At 44.1% G+C, this 19,313-nt stretch overlaps 3 protein-coding genes across 6 annotated transcripts in view; 2 read left to right on the plus strand and 1 right to left on the minus strand.

Moving 5' to 3' along the window:
* ptk2aa (protein tyrosine kinase 2aa) overlaps positions 1 to 2,598 on the plus strand; it is a 57,566-nt gene extending 54,968 nt beyond the window's left edge. For all 4 annotated transcript variants that reach the window (XM_084484489.1, XM_084484490.1, XM_084484491.1 and 1 more), the window contains 3 exons: positions 65 to 145; positions 225 to 310; positions 456 to 2,598. In XM_084484489.1, coding sequence (XP_084340615.1) covers positions 65 to 145; positions 225 to 310; positions 456 to 582 — 294 coding nt within the window. In that variant the 3' untranslated portion in view covers positions 583 to 2,598. The remainder of the gene's footprint in view (positions 1 to 64; positions 146 to 224; positions 311 to 455) is intronic.
* Positions 2,599 to 3,091: 493 nt separating this feature from the next.
* rplp1 (ribosomal protein lateral stalk subunit P1) lies at positions 3,092 to 5,337 on the plus strand. Its single transcript, XM_084484419.1, has 4 exons — positions 3,092 to 3,307; positions 4,341 to 4,415; positions 4,729 to 4,843; positions 5,212 to 5,337. The coding sequence occupies exons 1-4, from the start codon at positions 3,236 to 3,238 to the stop codon at positions 5,292 to 5,294; spliced, it is 345 nt and encodes a 114-aa protein (XP_084340545.1). The 5' UTR covers positions 3,092 to 3,235; the 3' UTR covers positions 5,295 to 5,337.
* Positions 5,338 to 5,952: 615 nt separating this feature from the next.
* clptm1l (CLPTM1 like) lies at positions 5,953 to 15,481 on the minus strand. The gene is made up of 19 exons (XM_084484953.1): positions 15,405 to 15,481; positions 15,204 to 15,316; positions 14,722 to 14,938; positions 14,386 to 14,480; positions 13,924 to 14,131; positions 13,294 to 13,505; positions 13,003 to 13,081; positions 12,773 to 12,890; positions 12,452 to 12,546; positions 11,987 to 12,071; positions 11,461 to 11,564; positions 11,071 to 11,136; positions 10,910 to 10,960; positions 10,678 to 10,760; positions 10,225 to 10,259; positions 9,877 to 9,932; positions 9,633 to 9,677; positions 8,643 to 8,758; positions 5,953 to 7,007 (listed from the first exon to the last, which is right to left on the minus strand). Exons 3-19 carry the CDS (start codon positions 14,878 to 14,880, stop codon positions 6,914 to 6,916), a joined length of 1,701 nt encoding a protein of 566 aa, XP_084341079.1. The 5' UTR covers positions 14,881 to 14,938; positions 15,204 to 15,316; positions 15,405 to 15,481; the 3' UTR covers positions 5,953 to 6,913.
* Positions 15,482 to 19,313: the final 3,832 nt, after the last annotated feature.

A 19,313-nucleotide genomic window follows, 5' to 3' on the forward strand; every position in this document is an offset into this window, starting at 1 on the left:
TTAGTCATTGGAAAGCTCTATCTTATTATTTGTGTGTGTGCCTGTTTGTGTGTGTGTGTTATAGGAGGTGGGTCTAGCGTTGAGGACCCTACTAGCAACAGTGGACGAGACGATTCCTGAGTTGCCAGCCAGTACACACAGAGAGGTAAGGACACACAACCACAGACACACAACAAAAGCCCACCTCAAGCATCAGTGTTTAATCTGTGCGTGCTCTGTTCTAGATCGAGATGGCCCAGAAGTTGTTGAACTCTGACCTGTCTGAGTTGATAGGGAAACTGAAGCTCGCCCAGCAGTACGTGATGACAAGGTACCTTGACAGCCATAAAAGAAACGCTGAACTCAGAATTTGCGTGATTCTTTTTTGACCAATCATAGTTCAGATGGACAATCTTTATTGTTTGAAAAATATTGATGGAATGTATTACTGATAACGTCCTGTGTTTTGTCCTCAGCTTACAAAAGGAGTACAAGAAACAGATGCTGACTGCGGCTCACGCACTCGCAGTTGACGCCAAGAACCTTCTGGATGTCATCGACCAATCACGGCTCAAGATGATCTCTCAAGCATGCCCACACTAGCCTGCTCGCCAATGGGATGAGGGGATCAAATAAAGGCCAGTCCAGGTCCGAAGAAGAAGAAAGATGTAGGGGAAGGGTTGGAGCCTGTTGCTATGGAACCCGAGGGGTGAAAGCCAATCACAGAGGGGAAGATGAATGGATGGCATGCGGGACATATATGGAATGAATGACGTATCGGTGAATGAATGGATGACTCTGCAGAAGGATAAGGACACAGATGTGAAGACCAGTGATTGAGGATCAATGAGATGTACATGAAGGAATGAAAACGCCAATCAGACACGATCAAACTCTGTCTCTCTCTAGCTCTCTTCAAGGCACTCTCCTACAACAGACCCCCAGCCATAGCAGCTTATGGTTTGTGTCTCCATAGCAAGATCTACATTCTGTTTGTATCTTGCATTATTTTACTTTTGGTGCTCTGTATTGGCCAGAAGAAGAAGAAAAAAAGTTTCTCTTTTATTGCATCTTTTCCAGAATCCTAATTTCTTGTCTTTTGCTTCTCGAAATGCCTATTAGTGATTTTTATAGAGTCTACCTAAGCAGGCTACAAACGTATACTACTGTCCCCCTCACATCAAAACCCCCTGCGGAGATAAAGACTCTTGTAACAACTGAAGGATAATGGTATAATGGTAATGGTCTATAGTGCACAGCTTCACCGGGACGTCAAACTCACTAGAAGTCAGGAAGAGACGGACAGACGCACGCTACAACAGAACACATCCGACAGATCGCCATGACAACTGGAACTCCTTTGAATTCATGATCAGCGGGTGATCATCCAAATGGCAATGACTACGCCTTAAATGTGTTTATTATTATCAGTAATTATTGTTTATATGAATCTTGTCTCGCCGCTACTTACTTCATTGTTTTCAGGCTAACTGCCGTTCTAATCATTTATGGTCACTACAAAAGTGTATTGGGTAACCATTGTTGATATATATAGATAATGATAGTTTATCCTTTTTTCATGAGTGTGTGTGTGTCCCCACATACACTATCAGTGGTCTATATCTCAGGCACCTGGACAGTGAACAAAAGCTTTTTAATGGCCTGTCTTTCTTGATTCGTAATACAAAGACATATTTTTGTTTTGTTGCTTAACCGCTTAGTAAACACACAAAGAAGTTCTCTATTTTTCACACTACCCTGGGTCATGGATGGTTACTGTGGAGTGGAGAGTGCAGGTGGTGACGGGGTCCACGATGAATTGGGGTCTTTCCACCGTTACTATGCATGATTAAACCCTGATTTGTGATTTCACTGACCTTGGTCTTGTGAGAGGGGGGGAATAAAACGGACGCTAAATTCAGTTCTGGTGTTGACATCCAACGAACTCGTGAACAGTGTCCCCCTAGTGGCTCGATGTTTTAGTACACGTGTCCTGACAAATGCCGGGAAAAAAACAAATGACTATATAATATATGGTTGATATTGTCCTTTTTTTAACGTGGTAAATTGAGGTGAAGTGTGTTGTTGCACCAGTTATGTTGTTGCTGAATCCCATTTCCTGTCCTCTAACACACACACTAGTCTACAGCAGTCCCCCGGTCTGTCTGAAAGCTAAAACCCAACACTACACCGAAGGCACCTTGACTTTCAACCCAACCACCAAAATGATACTATTCCATCCATGCCAATTTCACTGCATTGTTTCATAAAACTGACGCAGGCCCCTAATTTATTTGGGACGATTGATCCCTTTATTCTAAATATTCATATCCAACAGAAACCCCTGAACTATACTTTTAACACACACACACACACACACACACACACACACACACACACACACACACACACACACACACACACACACATATATATATATATAAAATTCCTTTCCCCATCGTTTTATTATGGCCCTTCATTTATACTTTTCATTTCTTCTGTTCATCCTTATCTGCTCTCTGTTTCTCTGTCTTCCCTCCATCTTTCCATGACCCTCACCCTCACTCTCTCTTTGGGGCAGGTGGGAAACTCAGGAAGGAGTTACATGTACAGTTTTTAAACCAAGCCAATAAAAAACAGTTATTATAATAATAAACACGTGTCCTGTGTTATATACGTTATATACGTGTCCTGTGTTATATTTTTAAGATTTTGTTAACATGAATAACTTTCTTAGAAAGTCGAACAATGAGAAGGCAAAATAAATGTTTAATCGTTTTACACACCCCGCTGGTGGTGCTTATGCATATGTGGCATCGATCGGTGAAGGGCGCAACTCTTTGATTTATTTATTTAGTTTTCAATATCCAGTTTCTGATCGGTAAAGTAAGTCTTATTTTGACATTGCATACACCAAAAACATGTAGGAATAGCACATCAAAATATTCGTATACAAGAACTACAGAAATAACTAATGTAGTAATAATACTACATAGAATACCAGAAATAAAATAAATAAATAAACCCATGCATTATGAGACGTGACGTCGCCGGTGGTACCCGTACGCGCTGACGCACTGTATATAAAGGAACTCTCCGCCCCTTTGCCTTCCCTTTCCGCTGAAGCTCTTCAGAGTAGGAAGTCAATTTGCCTAAGGTGCTCGGTTCTTCATCTGAAGCTAAGGCCCTCAATCCGGCGACTAGCACCGTTAAATTTAGGCATCCGACGCCCAAACCATAAAATCCAACATCTACAATGGCTTCCGTATCCGAACTCGCTTGTATTTACTCTGCTCTGATCCTCCACGACGATGAGGTTACCGTCACCGTAAGTCTCCCGCCTTCACTGTCCCTACTCCCCGTTCACACACGACTATCACACTGGGAGAACCGCGTAGTGCAGAAAATAGTCCTGGTGGTGAAGGGCTTGCGTAAACGTCGTCATGTGGTCACATTATGGTTAAGAGCTTTATGTTTCGCCAGTTCAATGTCTTAAAAGCTGAAGTTACTATAAACTAGCCGGTAAAAAATGGCGCCTCCCATGGTGCTAGGCCACGTTGTTGGACGAGACCATTGGCATGTACATTAATGTATTAATGTTTGTTGGAAACGTACATTGTATGTTGTTGGCGTATAGTTGGAAACTTGGAAACTTTGGCGTATAGTTGGAACGTATGTTCGCTAGGAAACCTGTGAACATCAGTGTATTGACCTAAATAGTAACGTTAGCATGTAGCATAATACAGCATGAGCCATGCCAGTCTTTTATTTACGTTCCTTGGTTTGGAGTGCTATGTCGATACAAGACTTGACACCTGTCAATCATTCGTAAAGCTCTCGCCTCGCACATGTCATTTCAAATTGTTCAGCGTTGTTTTTGACAGACCTCTGACAAGTGAGGGTGGTGTGTGGCTGAGTGATGGTTGAACTTTAATACAACACGTTTTAATATTAAAAGTTATAAAATTAATAGTATTTGTTTTGATCTGGCATGGGAAGTGAGAACTGATAAAAGACTGTTTAATAAAGTTTACACCCACGTGTAGATGACTGTCTGAATGATTTGGCTCTGACCATTAACAAAGCTTCCCTCGTTTCATGAGTTACCTGCCTACATTTATGAGGGAACTCTTGTCATAACGACCAAAACGTTACAATTACGATTAACCTCATACCTGTCAAACATAAGCAAACACGACTAGCCATGTAAAGATCTCTGCATTGTGAATCTTTTGGCTATTGTTGTCCCTGTCTGTCATACATACAGATATTTTTTCCATTGTTAGGTTTAACACCCCCTGTACAGTAACTCCTGGTGCCCTGAAATACTAAATAACCTTTTATCCTTTTTGTGTGTTTAGGAGGACAAGCTCAACGCCCTCATCAAGGCAGCTGGCGTTACTGTGGAGCCTTTCTGGCCCAGCCTCTTCGCCAAGGTGAGAACGCCAGGACTGTCCGGAAGATGCACATGCAGACCTCAACTGTCGTTCTGACCTTCTTTTCACTGACTGACCCTGACCCACTAGCTCATTAGTGTTACTGCTTCCCTGGCCTAGTTCCCGACGGTCTATACCAGGTCATACATTGGTATACCAGGTCCTTTACCCAGGTGCTTACGGACCATACCAGTGTTCTTAATCCAGGTTCTGACCGAGGTCCTTACTTGTAGGCCCTGACCAGTCCCTGACTGTATGCTTGTATTCTTGTAGGCCCTGACCAGTCCCTGACTGTATGCTTGTGTTCTTGTAGGCCCTGACCAGCGTGGACATCGGCAGCCTGATCTGCAACGTAGGAGCCGGTGGTGGAGCCCCGGCTGCCGGTGGCACCGCCCCTGCTGCTGCAGCCGCAACCGCCGACGCACCAGGTACATGCTACACCTTCAGGCTCCTTGGTGTTCAGCTATTACTAAATGGGTCTAGTCTAGAGGGAGGTTAGCAGGTACTGGGTTTGATCCCAAATGTCTGCAGACCTGTAGGTGTCCTTCAGCAGGATGCTCTTTCCTATAGGCTCCTTGAAAACCCACTGAATGCTTTGATATATTTTTGATAAGAATCTGCTGAATGACTTCAGAGTAAATGGTTTAACTATTTTGAAGTAACTTGATTGGCATCAAACAAATTCCCCTTTGAGTAGGAGTGGCAACACCCTAGCCGCTACACCATCTTTCAGACCTATTGGTCCAGTCTGCATATTGTATGATTCATTAACCCCTTTTTCTTTCTGCCCTTCCAGCCAAGGCAGAGGAGAAGAAAGAGGAGAAGAAGGACGAGTCTGAGGAGTCTGACGATGACATGGGCTTCGGTCTCTTCGACTAGAACGTTTTTCTAAAAAAAAACTGAATAAAAGAATGGAAACGACTGACCTTGTTGTATTGTGGTGCTTTTGGTCTCCAGTGACTCTTATGTTGAGAGGGTTTTATCTTTTCTTTAAAGGTGACATATTATACCACCAGGTGCGAGTGTTAAGCTGTTATAAGCAGTTTTGAAAGTCTGCCTCTACTGACATAAGTGGGCATTTCAACCTAGCTGTATGATGGATAGATGAGCTATGTTTGCTACAGTCCACTAGGTAGACTGATCTATTGTCATACATCTAGGCGCAAACTCCCACTTGTCAAGAGGCAGATTTTCCAAATGGCTTGTAATGGCCACTCACCTGATGGTATGTCACCTTTAAAAGGAACTAAGTGATGCTTGGCCATCGATCAATCGACCTGTTCGCATTGTCCACTGACTGCACAGGTAGAACCATCCAAGTGCCAGGTTCTAAATTATTTTCCCATGAAATTAAGTGGATTTAGGTGAATTGTACACTTAATAGTATTAACAAATTGACCAGTGAGGCAATAACTTATGGCAATAGATACACCCAAATGTAAATGGCCTTCATGGTTTTAAATTCATAAGCATTGACATGGAGGTATAGTGGTCTTAACTACTGCAGGTTAAGCCACCAAGTAAACATACAACTGCAGTATATTACAACTTTTATTACATTTGAAAAAACATCTCCATATTTCAGGCAAATTTATATTCCCTTCTGATTAAATATGCCCACATTTTAAAATTGATGCACCATCATCTTCTGAACCAGAAGAGTTGGTCCAGGTGTAATACTAACTCACGTTTCACACAACTAGAGAAAGTACACTTTATTTTACATTTGGCACCGGTATTGGCCTTGGAGAAAATACTTGAGGTAAAAAGCTTGTCATAAAAATTAAATTTGCTGTAGTAACCAGGAGGTTGGGTATTCAAATTTGAGGAATGTAAATTTTGCGCGTTTTTGTTCCCCTGTATAATTTTCAGTGCAGCACCATTTCCAACTGTCAAAGAAAGATGCTTGGTTGGGTAGTTATACATGTTAAAACTTCCCATTCTGTTAGTACACCAGTGACATTGACCACCATTATCAGTATGTTACACATTAGGATGGGGGGGGGGGGGGGGGGGGGTGTGGGTCGTAGCTATGACCTCAATTAGTTTCCAGTGCAAAAAATAACTGTTTAGTTCCCACTGTTTGAAATCAACAGGCCTTCACAAACCATAGCTATTAATGTCCCAATCAACGTCCTGTGGGTTCCCCTTGTGTAATCAAGAATTGCTTAATTGCATCAATTAAAATACCCCTTTGCAGTCCCCCTCCAAAATAAAGTAAAAGCAATTCACATACCGGTAGTTCAGCATTGGGTCAGTCAACACTGAGACACACCTACGCCCGGGCTGACATTCCCGTGGTACAGGTTTAAGGTATAAAAAAAAGAATTAAAATAAAATCCTTCATTTAAAATCAACCAAAAACCTCACATCAGATCAATCGGCTGTCCTAGACGTCAGTAGGATTGGACTTGGATCAAACCAGCTGCATAGATCTATTGGTCCTGTCACGGACAAATAGATAGTTTAACGGACGGCAAATTCATCTTCCTCTTCTTCTAGTCTTTGTGCGCCTTTCCCTTGTCTCCCTTGTCCGCCTCGTCGTAGGAAATGCCATATTCATTCACCCTTGTCTTGTCCACCGGATAGAGCCTGCAAAGACAACCCAATCAAATTAGTTTAATTGTAGACAAGCTATGCAAGCAAACACATTGAAATGGGATGACATATTAGGAATAGGGATAGTTTTAGGGTGCTTATGGTTAGGGTCAGTACTGACATCAACAAGTTCAACGCACCACATAGGGACAGACATGAGGTGACGTGCTGACTACCCGGATAATAACGAGTGCGGTAGGTCTGGCGCGTTACAATTGGATAAGGACAAGTTATCTGAAACTTTTATGGACAATAGTGCCTTCTGGACAGGACAGTAAAGGCAAGGTGATGACATGTAGCATACAACCATAGGTTAGGGATCAGATATGTATGCAAGGGCTTTTGGAGCGAACGGTAGAGTGGTATCAAACATAAACAGTAGCTTAGGACTACAGAGGGGTATTCCATCAAAGTCACTAACGAAAGCGGCGCTTAGTTGATTAAGCCCGGTTAGAACTAGCGCCAACTTCCACTTGAGGCTTAAGCCGTTCCATCAAAGCAGTTCAGCCACGCCTTGCTCAGGTTAGTTCAAGCCAGGCTAACGTTATCCTGGATTACGCGAGTTCACGAGATATGTAACCAGCCCATAAATGTGAATGTCGAATCAGGGATCAAATGTCCGAAAAGGACCGAGCGGGATCTTTTCCAGCGGCGAACAGAAGCTGCTTGTGGAGGTCTATGAGGAGTACAAGCATATAATAACTCAAAAAGGGAACACCGTAACCATTAATAGAAACAGGGAGGCTGCCTGGCACAAAAATCGGTGATCTGTTGAATTCATAAGTAGTATTAAGCGTAACATATTTTAATTTAATATTGACCATGGATTTGAAAGCAGGGAGATAGTCTCGAGTTAACGTGTCGGACTTGCACCCGGTCGTCCGGGGTTCTATCCCTACGCAATTAGTAATAGGAAGAATTACTAGAGAAATCAAATAACTTTTCATGCCATTTATTTTCCATTTCTTTGAATATTCTTAATTAGGGAATTAATAAAATTAATAAAGGGAATTACAAAATGAAGCCAACGGCAAGAATACTCTGGACGCGAACTCGGATCGCGCCTATCACAGGGCAAGTGCTAGACCATTCACCCAGCCGCTGATTCCTGATTACGCGATAATACATAGATTTGTGTAAAAATGTGTTGAAAAAATAGCCACAGTAATAATAGATAGCAATTCATTGACTTATTTCATTTGCACCATTTAATCTTAGACCCTTAGTGAAAATATACGCTGTTTGTACTTCATATATGTACATTTATGACAAAATTGTGAGGACTAGGCTTGGCGGAACCTTCTGATGGTACAATTGTTGCTGACAGATGGATTTCTCTGAAACACCGCTCAAGTTAGCCTGACAGTTAACCTGCTCCCGACCAGGTTAGTTTGGTCAGATAAATTGCCATGGTTACTTAGCGGAAATTCCCTTAAGTCACATTCATGGAACGCAACTCTAGCTGAAAGAAGCCCAGCTAAGCGAAATAAGACCGGCTTTGTGCTTAGCCTGATTGATGGAAAACCCCTCAGGTCAGAATCAAACGTGGGTTGCTACAAGGCGTATTGCCTGAGTTGTTATCAGCACAATGGTGGGTGGAGCCACCCCCGATGTGAGTGCTGGTCTTACCATCTCTGGTAGAGGTAAATGAGGAAGACGATGTCGTCTCGGAAACAGGCCAGTCTGTGGGAGGTTGGCATGGTGATGATGAAGGCAAACACGTCATCGATGAAGGTATTGAAAGCCTGGTGAGGGAAATCAGATCGATCAATATCCAAATGAACACAGAACGGAGGCAGTAAACAGCCTTAGTCAGCAGCAACAGATACCATACCATGGTGAATGTAAGGAAACGCTCAATGGCTTAACAGAATGACGCAATCTCAGCCCTTGCGTGTTTCATGCGATGATGTGTTTGGCACACCTCTCGACATTTTGAGGCTCTGCCAGCAGCGCAAACTTTCTGTCCTCACCAGTGTGACGGCGAGAATTAATGCCATGTTTGTACTTCACAAACGGGCGACTATGAATTCGGCTTTAGGCGACAGACACTCGGGATCATACCCAGTAGTTTTCGAGAGACATAGACCATAACCAATTACATGGATGAATAGAAAAGGGTTAACAAAGAAAATATAGAAAATGTAAAAAAATGTAAATCAGCTTTTTTGGCCAAGTATGCTCACACATACAAGGAATTTGGTCTCTGCATTTATCCCATCCGTGAATTAGTGAAACACACAGAGCACACAGTGAACACACAGTGAGGTGAAGCACACACTAATCCGGAGCAGTGAGCCGCTACAGTGGCCCTCAGGGAGCAGTGAGGGGTTAGGTGCCTTGCTCAAGGGCACTTCAACCGTGGATGTGGGCATGGGAGAGCAGTGCTCAATCACTTCCCCCGCCCACATTTTTCCAACTGGGTCGGGGATCGAACCGGCAACCCTTTGGTTTAAAGGCCGAAGCCCTAACCAGTAGGCCACGGCTGCCCGTATACGCAGAAGCCGTGTCAATAGAAAGCATCCATCAGGTGAGCATACAAACGAAGCCTGTGGTCTCCTTTTGGAGCACTCTCCAAAAGCACTCTGGGGAATCAAAGCCGCATTAAGAGGATCTTACCTTGTACATGAAGGCTTTCCAAGGCAAGTGCGCCACAGACTTCAGCTGTTCACACGGAACAAAGAATACAAACATCAGAAATTTGAACAGCGCGTTTCGGTTTTAGAAAAAAGGTAATATTTCCATCTCCAGAGATCATAAATGCCTCCCAAGAACACCCCCAGAAAAGTTTTAAAATAAAAACAGTATTCTAGAGTAAAGAAAGGAAAATATGGTGAAGGAACATGGCAATCTGTGTCTGTACCTTGAAGTTGACAAACAGTTGTGGAAGCATGAAGAGGAAGCCGAATGCGTAGACACCTACAGGGAGCCAGGCAGAATTGTAGTTAGAGAAATGTAGGACATTTTTTTTTTTGTATCATCATTGATTATTAATACATTGTTATCAAGATCCTAATCAGCCATCGATAATACAAAACAAACGTCAAAATATGAACAGGATAAGTCTGGATAGGACCATCCATTTGCAGTGTTATTATGAATATTAAAAAGAGAAACTTTGTTATACAAATAGATTTGTATTTTACTGTGTTCAACAGGTTTATTTAGTCAGCTGTGTTGTGTATTAATCTTGTGACCAATCAAAACATACCATTTACTAAGCTGTTGATCACCCAGGAGTACCAGCTAGGAGAGAGGAAGCAAGGGGGGGGGGCAGAGGTGAGGAGAGACAGGTTAGAAGACAGGGTATAATAACAGGTTAGTGCAGGACCCTTCTGATGCATACACCAGTGCTGTCTCCATGAAGAGGCGCTCTCGGTATCACGCGGCTCAGGAGACGTTTAACACAAAGCTTTTGATTAGCGCTGCAAGAGTGAGTCTTCAGTTGTCAATTAACAATCACACAAACTCTCACTGGAGCAGCAGGGAGTAGACACACACACACACACACACACACACACACACACACACACACACACACACACACACACACACACACACACACACACACACACACACACACACACACACACACACACACACACACACACACACACACACACAGAAAACAGTTAATAATAACCATCACCATGTTATTCATTACCTTTTGTATCGCAAAAACACCAGGGCGTACACGGCCCCGCCAAAGCACAGAGGGTACAGCAGGTAGGACAGGTACTTCATGGCCTACAGACAAGACAGGAGCAACACATAGTGACTATCAAGTTACTGCTGGAGAGGGAGGCATCATCACACTATTGAAACTCGTCTGTGGGCCTATTGTATGTGGTGGGTGTGGCCGGAAACTATGTCAGTCAGGCTTGCGTGTATCTTACCAGAGTGTCGTATTCTTCCGTTCTCTTTTCCGATTCGTCCAATTTCCCAAACTGTCGACACAGAAGAGGCCCATTTTAGTTAAACGCTACCGCACAAACAAACAACCATCGGTTTACAAAGAGAAACCTTTTAAGAGTGGGTCATTGTGAGGGTCTCTTACAAAGAGTGTTGGTTTGGATCCCTTCCAGAACACCTGGATCTTGAAGGCCTTTTTCACCTTCCACACCTGGGGGAACCAGCCAATCACAGATTAAAACACAGCAACAGACACACCATCATTTCACACTTTGACCTGACTCAATTTGATTTTAAAATATAAAAACAAGGGTTAACTGTAAAATCTGGGCATCCATATCAATACAGTTTATAAATAAGCATGGATGCCACACCAAAATGTCTCATTAAAAAAATAAATAATCTGTGCTGAAGAACTAGAACTAATAATACCATCCAATTGGCAGAAAATCATGGAAAATCTCAGTTTCTTCTTCTTTGGAAACACTGATTCAATGTTGAGGGGAAAGCCTCCATCATTGAGCAGTATGCTTACCTCTATGATGGAGCCTACTCCAGCAGGTATTAGCACCAGGAGGCTGGTCTGCTGGTCAAACAGGTACAGGAAGATGACGATGGTGCTGAAACAGCGCCAAAGTACTGGGGAGACCGAAGACACACAGAGACGGGTCATCACAACACATGGCGGGGAAGAGGGGGAAAAACTGAATGGTTGATGTTTAATACAGCAGAGAGGTAGTTTGAGATAGTGTGGAAGAGATTTCTCAGTATCGTAATGCATCTTATGTTATATGTATGAACTGTATTTGTTCCAACATTTGTTGATGCTTCCTCCTTTGAAGCTGAACAGTTTGTGTGTCAACCTTCCAAGTCCAAGAATAGCCGCTTGCACCCTTCGTTCTTTCCTCAAATTAACTTATCTGGAAGCTGGGCTTTCGTGTCATTTCTTTGGAGGGAGGAATTCACACATGGAACAGAGTCCTCCAGCTCCAATGAGATTGCGTGTTCAGACGGGGCTCCAACCAACCCTCTTAACCCTAGAATGCTGTCACGTGACCCACCTGCTTTACTCGACATTCCCACCATGCTCCTCTTCTGCTTCCAGAAGCTGATGTCATTCTTGAATGCCAGAAAGTCAAAGAGCAGCTAGGGAGAGAGAGAGAAGTAAAGAGAGGCAACATGACAAAGAGAATGAGAATGAGAAACTGTGGCACAGCAACGGCTTGTAACGGCTAATCACACCACACCTGGTGGCATGTCATGAGACCTTTAAACTGTTCACATTTGGGTCTCAGCAGAGTAAAATAAATGTGTTAACCCATGTCACATGAAGATTTGTGAGCCTTGTCTAAACACAAGCTGATAACTAAACAGAAGGTTCCCAAATGAATCTTTAGAGCTACACCTGTGCGTTTAACGTTCTGTTGTGTTTCTATGAAGTCACCTTGTAAGGTTTATGAGATATTGTTTTATATCTTGTTTTAGTGTATATATTTTATTTAACTACGTGTTTTTTAAAGACTCACGTGGAAGGCGGCGACGAAAAAGGTGAGAGCTAGGAAATAGAGGTTTGTGTCGACAAAGATCCCCTTTATTTCGTCTGCATCTTTCTCTGTAAAACCTGGGGGGAAAAAAACACAAATTACAGGATATAGGAGTGTGTTAGGGCTTCTAAAGAGTTAAAAATGGTTTTGGATTCAAGGGAAGGGACTGCCTCATAACCTTCTGCTGGGACTTTGTAATTCAAACCCTTCTAGTGATTCATTGTGATTTCTTGCTGACTACAAAGTGCGTGCGGTTACTCAATGTTCACACACGTCTGTGAAGCCCTGTGTGTGTTTACATACCAAACTGTTGTAGCGAATACACCGCGTCTTGCATGTGAATCCAGAATCTCAGCCTCCCAAGAGAGATGGAGTCATAGTTTATAGTCAGTGGAAGTTCCTTTGTGGTGCGGTTGATTTCCTACAGACACACAAACACACACACAAAAACACAAACGTCACTCTTATGAATTATTGACAACAAACATTCATTGACGGTTAACACTTTCTGAAAAGTATAAACATTGACATACCACCAAGTCCTTGACTCTGTTGCTCAGTTCATCGACAAAGAGCAGAGGTAGATACACCATCTTCTTACCACTGGGGAAGCTGGATGAGACACACAGATTCACGGATTACAATGCACTCAAAGCAGATTTAAAACAGTTAAAAGCTAGCCACACAAGATTAAATGTACTTTGTTTATCCAAGATGGGGATCGATATCCTCCAAGCCTCATTTCATTGTCCTAATTGTGAGTGAATGCACGTTGATAATGATGTTGGTGTGGTACAGTGTGTTTGTCTGAGGCCGGGTCTTACACTCTGAGGTATCGGTGCACGTCGCTGGGCAGAGACTCCTTATCAAACTGGAAGTGGTCGCTGACGATGTTGAGTGTCAGCCGCGTCCGCCAATGGGAAACGGGGTTGTCTGATTCGGTGGCGGCGGCTCCTCCTCCTCCTCCTCCAGCTCCGCTCCCTGCTGTGGGGTTGCCATGGAGGACGTTCTGCTGCCCCGGTTCGGCTTTCAGTTCCTGATATGCAAAACCGGCACAGGTATATATATATAGTTGCAGTGGACATTTACAATAGGCCACCTCTAGACAACCCTATATTACTGTTTTATTGATATGCTTCCATATGCTTTTGTTCCCTCTGTTCTTGCTTCCATCATTATTTTCAGTATGATTGAGAACTGTTTATAAAACTACATAGTGACTATTAGTTTGTGTGTAACTGTGTATCCTATCGATGCATTGTCCCAAGTAATAAAGAGAGGTCCTAAGGATTATTATGGTCTGGTAAATAAATGAATGACCTATATCAGAAGTCACTGCAAGCCTCTTTGGATGAAAGCTACATACCAACTGAACAGTGGGCGGTACTCATGGTGCTGGATCCAGCCTACGGTTCCGCAGTGACACATGGACGTACGGCCCACAGCTAGCTCACCTTAGCGCTGCCGTCCTCGGTCTGGCCCTCCTCGGCGGAGATGAGTGACACCTCGGGGGGCTTGGGGAGCATGTAGGTGGTGAGCTGGGCCACCAGGTGCACCTGCTTGGGGTCCTGCCAGGGGGACACGCCCGCCTGGTGCACAAACACGATGGCGAACAGCGTGCCGTTGTGGCGCGTCTTCTTGGGCAGCGACACGTTCACAATCCTGCAAGACGAAGGGGGGAGAGAGGGGAGAGAGAGAGGGCAGTCTTAAGATGAATCATTTTTGTTCCCTGCAGGCTAGACTTTAGTTTATTTTATACTATTTGTCTTTCATAACTCCTCCCACACCCTGAAACTACTACCTCATTTTATTTAAAATGTACATGGACACCTACCTTGTGAGCGGGGGGCACCTGGATGACTACACTAGCTACATGTGGGTAAACATCAGACGGCAGGGGGGGTTTCACAACCCACCTCTCAAACTTGCTGTCGACCTCAAAGTTGTCCTCCTTGTGAATGAGAGTGTGCCCTCCGTCCGCGTTGGGCTTCAGCGTGCTGTAGATACTCAACTGATGAGAAAGAGAAAGAGATGGGGAGAGAGAGGGAGGGAGAAAGAAGAGCATCAATGATACTTAGCGATCAATCACTATAAGTTGATACTCAGTCGATATGGACAGAGGGATAAATGGATATAGAAGGGTGGGTGTGTGGCTGGATAAACAGAGAGACAGACAGACAGAGCAATATGTACAGAAGTGTGTGGGTGGTTAAACAGACAGACAGACAGACGGCCATCGGATCCATCCCCACCTGTAGCTTGGGCTTGCTGGCCAGGAATGGCGTGATGCAGTTGGGGGGATCGTCGCAGGGCTTGGTGTACACGATGCCGTACATCACCCAGCAGGTGTGGAGCACGTACACCACAAACACCCCCACGATCAGCGTGGTGAAGGACGTCCTCTCAAACATGGTCACGCCCGGGTCGGAGCGAGTCTGGTGCAGAGGCTAGGGGGCCACAGCCATGTGTCTGGTCGTTATAACAAAGATATATAAACAACTAGATGGGACAATGCAGTTGGTGAGGGTGATATTCAACACTAGGTTTACCACACTAGGGTACATCCAATATGTATGGGTGGATGAATGGACGCAATTGCTAGCTGATCACAGGTTCAATGATTTGACAGCTTGCATCCATGTCCACTTGCGACTTCCCGTACTTGATAACGTGAAGCTATCTACATTTTGATAAGTATACGTGTTTTTCAGATGACAGTTAACAATTCTCTTACCTGTGCCTAGACGGCCAGCAGTAAGTACACTCTCCGATGGATGATTGGCTGCCTATTCACCCATTGCGCTTTGCTTAGATAGACGCGCAGGCGACCGGATCACAATTCCATCACTGTGTATCATTTAATTAAAATTATTATAAATTGTATCGCGGAAACGCGTATGTATGGTTTTCATTTATTCACCAAAAAATATAGTACCCGGAATGTAGTAGAGAAAACTGCAGTGGATTTACATTTCCGCCATTCGCTTCCTGGTAGATGCTTTCGATGAGATTTGAAGCATTAGTAACGCGAGACTTGGTGTGATACCTCTCGCCCTCCATACCCCACCCACCCACGCCGTTTTCTCTCCAGATGTTTTTATTATCATTTTTTAGGTTTTCGTATACCCTACTCAAGCATTTATTATTGTTTATGTGTTTAGGGAAATCTCTAAAATCGACTGCATTTTTTAATGTCTGTGTGTGTGATAAGAACATATGTGACAGCTTGGAGGTGCAATTGCTCCATCCACTGATCCACACAGACTTGAGGCCGTCCTTTCTCCATACCCCTCTCTTCCTCTGGCTCTCTCTCTCTCCCTCTACAGCTCTCATTCTCTCTCTCTCTCTCTCTCTCTCTCTCTCTCTCTCTCTCTCTCTCTCTCTCTCTCTCTCTCTCTCTCTCTCTCTCTCTTTCATCAACATCCATCACTCACCATGGGACCCTCACAGTCGGGGGGGGCAAGGTATAGAGAGAGAGAGGGAGAGAGAGAGAGAGAGAGAGAGCGACAGCCTTCCTTCCTTCCTTTCGGGGGAACGGAGAAGGCTGCTCTCCGTTTGCAGTTGGCCTCCATTTTCTTTAAGTGTCCTAACTGTCCACTGAGTGTTCCGGTGTCGTCCTCAAGGGATTTGAGCCAGTTTACTATTAGTAATGAAGGCCTCTCCTGGCCTCTACTGTGTAGTGAAGGCATTAAACTCAAGTCGATTTAAGAGTTTTAATTTTGGTGTAATTTGGTATGGCCAAGCCATCCATCAGCTATTAGTGAGTGAAATGCGCTGTGACAAAATCTGTTTCTAGTTGACTGCGGGGCTGCCTGAGTGAGAATTTATTTCAGACCAACATCCATTACTTTTTAATCTCTCCCCTGATTGGTTCGGAGATTTCATCTCACCTGTCAATCACAAGTGCCTGAAATGCAACACTTCTCAACGGTAGAGAAATGGAGGGAGGGAGCAAAGAGGTTTTTTGGGGTTATTTGATTTTTTGGGGGTTATTTGATTTCAAAGTCTGTCTGTTTTCTGCTCTCACTCTCTCCAACCCCTCAAATCTTACCTACATCAAAGAGGCCGACAGGTAGACTGCAGACATTTGGGCTTCAATGGGGTTTGAACCCAGAATTCCTAGGGAAAACTTATCCACAGAAATGTTCAACAAAGATTAACAGGACATAGGATTCAAAACAGATGAAGGACGTCCTCTTCAGCTGTTTCCACGTGTATTTGTCTTTGTATTTTTTAACGGTATTCATCTCATTTCACATTAATCTCATTCTTTCCTTCACATTCTCAAAATGTCTGAGAAAGTCACAAATGGAGATGTTCACACTCACAACCGAAGGGGGATCTCTGGTTTCAATTAAATAACTAATTAATACTGACAAATAATGCCATTTTCAAACAAAATCTGTTATTATATTTATTCTAACTTCAAAAGTAAAATAATTGGATCATGTTAGGTTTATTAGTAAGTAAGTAAGACATATTGATTGGGATTCGGCCGTATACTTTTTATGTGGAGGAATGACTTTTTTTAGTTTACTCACTTCTTGATCAGGTCAGAAAGAGTAATCTCATCTTTATCTCCAGATGTCTGAATCGCACACACACACACACACACACACACACACACACACACACACACACACACACACACACACACACGCGCACGCACACACACACACACACACACACACACACACACACACACACACACACACACACACACACATGCACACACACATATCCATAGAGGCTTTCTTCCTTCTCACTTCCTGTATCGGATTGACAACAAAAGGCGAGATCTTGGGTCAACAAAACCTGACGATCAAAGGAAAGATGGTCAAACGCTGTGTGTATGTACGAGCGCGTGCGTGCACTCATGTGCCAGAAATAGGTGCTCATTGTTTTCAAAGGGTTCAAAGCCCTCTAAACACAGAGGGGTTTTCTCTTGCTGAAAAGATTCACACTCCTCTGTGCCATTCAACCTCTCTCTCGCTCTCTCTCTCTCTCTCTCTCTCTCTCTGTCAGTCTTTTATAACTCTCTTATACCACCAAGCTCTCTCACACACAATCTTTGCATTTCCATTCTTTCTTCTTCCTGCTCAATCAAAGGCAGTTCTTCACCTGCCATAGTCTTTCTTCCGTCTCTCTCTCTCTCTCTCTCTTCTCTCTCTCTCTCTCTCTCTCTCTCTCTCTCTCTCTCTCTCTCTCTCTCTCGCTCCATGTCTTCTACGATTTAGAAATGAGTTTAATGCCCTTCTGTTGTCCTTTGGTTTTAACCTCCCACACACACACACATGACATACATAAAACCTGTGGCATGCACATCATTTTACTTGTTTAGACATGTGCCCTCTCCCTCGCTGCTTGGCTTAATGTATGGCCTGTATTTATTATTAAAGTGTATGTGTGTGTGTGTGTGTGTGTGTGTGTGTGTGTGTGTATAGGTATGCATGTATGCATGTGTATGTGTGTGGGGGGGGGGGGGGAGGGGGAGGGTATGTGTGTGTGTGTGTGTGTGTGTGTGTGTGTGTGTGTGTGTGTGGGTGTCGGTAATTTACATTGTGAATCCACGTGGATTTTCATTACCTGGAGCTGACAGGGGAAATGGACCCGTTCTTTAATTGGTGGGGGCTGACCCAATTGCAGAAGGTCATTGGCTGATAATATGTCAATCATCTGTCTCATAGCTCCTGCTGGGTGAGAGACAGAGAGGAAGAGGGGAGGTGAGAGGGAATAAAATGGACAAGGAGAGCAGAGGGAAGGAACCAGACAGATGAATGAAGAAGAATTATGTGGATAGGGTGACCAAAGGCGAAGGAAGGATTGAAGGATGGAAAGAGATAAAGGAGAATAGAGGAGAGTAGAAAACGGCATAGGACTTGACAGCTCTCTACCCCTGGGTCACACTCAACCTCTACCTCCTCATCTCCATCGCTGTCTTCTCCCAGCACTGTCTTTCCCTCTCTTGCTCATTCCCTATCTAACTCTCCCCCCAACCCTCTCTCCCTTTCTCAGCACAAAGTCACCTCCAGGCAAGTGGGGAATCTTCAAAGCTTCTTTCTACTCCCTTTCGTTTTGAGCTGCAGCCATTTTGTCCGGCGCCTGCGAGGTTCCAAAGGTGGAGGGGAAGCTTCTTTCTTCCATCGGTCACTTTCTTCCTGTGGTATTTGGTTCTTTCTTCTGTCTTGAAAACCACACTTTGAAGTGTGTGCTTTATTTGATCGGTTTTCTTTTGCTGCCTTGTCTTGCTTTGTGTCTGTCTGTTATCTGTCTGTCTGTCTTTCTTTCTGTCTCTGTTTCATTTTCTGTCCGTCTTGTTCTCTGTATATCTGCCTTGTTTTCCGTCTGTCTTGTTCTCTGTCTGTCTTGTTGTCTGTCTCTTGGTTTTCTGTCTGTCGGTCTTGTTTTCCGTCCGTCCGTCTGTTTTCATTCAGTCTGTCTTGTTCTCTGTCCTCTCTCCCTGTCTCTCTTTTGTCCTTGTCTCTCTCTTGTGGTGTTGTGTGTGTGTGGTTGCGTCCACCTGTTTGCGTGTGTCCTTCCCTATCTGTGCTCCGTCGTGCACCGTCTCTCTGATCTCTGTCCATTTCCCCCCCCCCCTCCACCCATTCTGCTCCATCTCCTCCTCTCCCCGCTGCCCGGTGATGTCGCTCTTTCGCTCCACTGAACGGTCATTCACACGCAACGTCAGACTCAAAAACACTGTGTGTGTGTGTGTGTGTGTGTAGCCTGAGTTTCTCTCACTCTCTTCACTTCACCTTGTCCTCACCTCCTTATCCACTTCTAGTGCCCTGCACCTCCTCCTTCTCTCCCATCCCTCCTGTCCCCTTCACTGCCCCTTCTCTCT

This window comes from Micromesistius poutassou, assembly GCF_964030765.1.
Source record: "Micromesistius poutassou genome assembly, chromosome: 20".
Classification (NCBI taxonomy): Eukaryota; Metazoa; Chordata; class Actinopteri; order Gadiformes; family Gadidae; genus Micromesistius; species Micromesistius poutassou.

Coding starts and splice junctions, on each gene's coding strand:
- rplp1 (XM_084484419.1), top strand. CDS start 3,236: ATGGCTTCCGTATCCGAACTCGCTTGTATTTACTCTGCTCTGATCCTC. Junction 3,308..4,340: donor ACGATGAGGTTACCGTCACC/GTAAGTCTCCCG, acceptor TTGTGTGTTTAG/GAGGACAAGCTCAACGCCCT. Junction 4,416..4,728: donor GGCCCAGCCTCTTCGCCAAG/GTGAGAACGCCA, acceptor GTGTTCTTGTAG/GCCCTGACCAGCGTGGACAT.
- clptm1l (XM_084484953.1), bottom strand. CDS start 14,880: ATGTTTGAGAGGACGTCCTTCACCACGCTGATCGTGGGGGTGTTTGTG. Junction 14,132..14,385: donor GTCGACAGCAAGTTTGAGAG/GTGGGTTGTGAA, acceptor TTCGTCTTGCAG/GATTGTGAACGTGTCGCTGC. Junction 10,761..10,909: donor CGGAAGAATACGACACTCTG/GTAAGATACACG, acceptor TCTTGTCTGTAG/GCCATGAAGTACCTGTCCTA.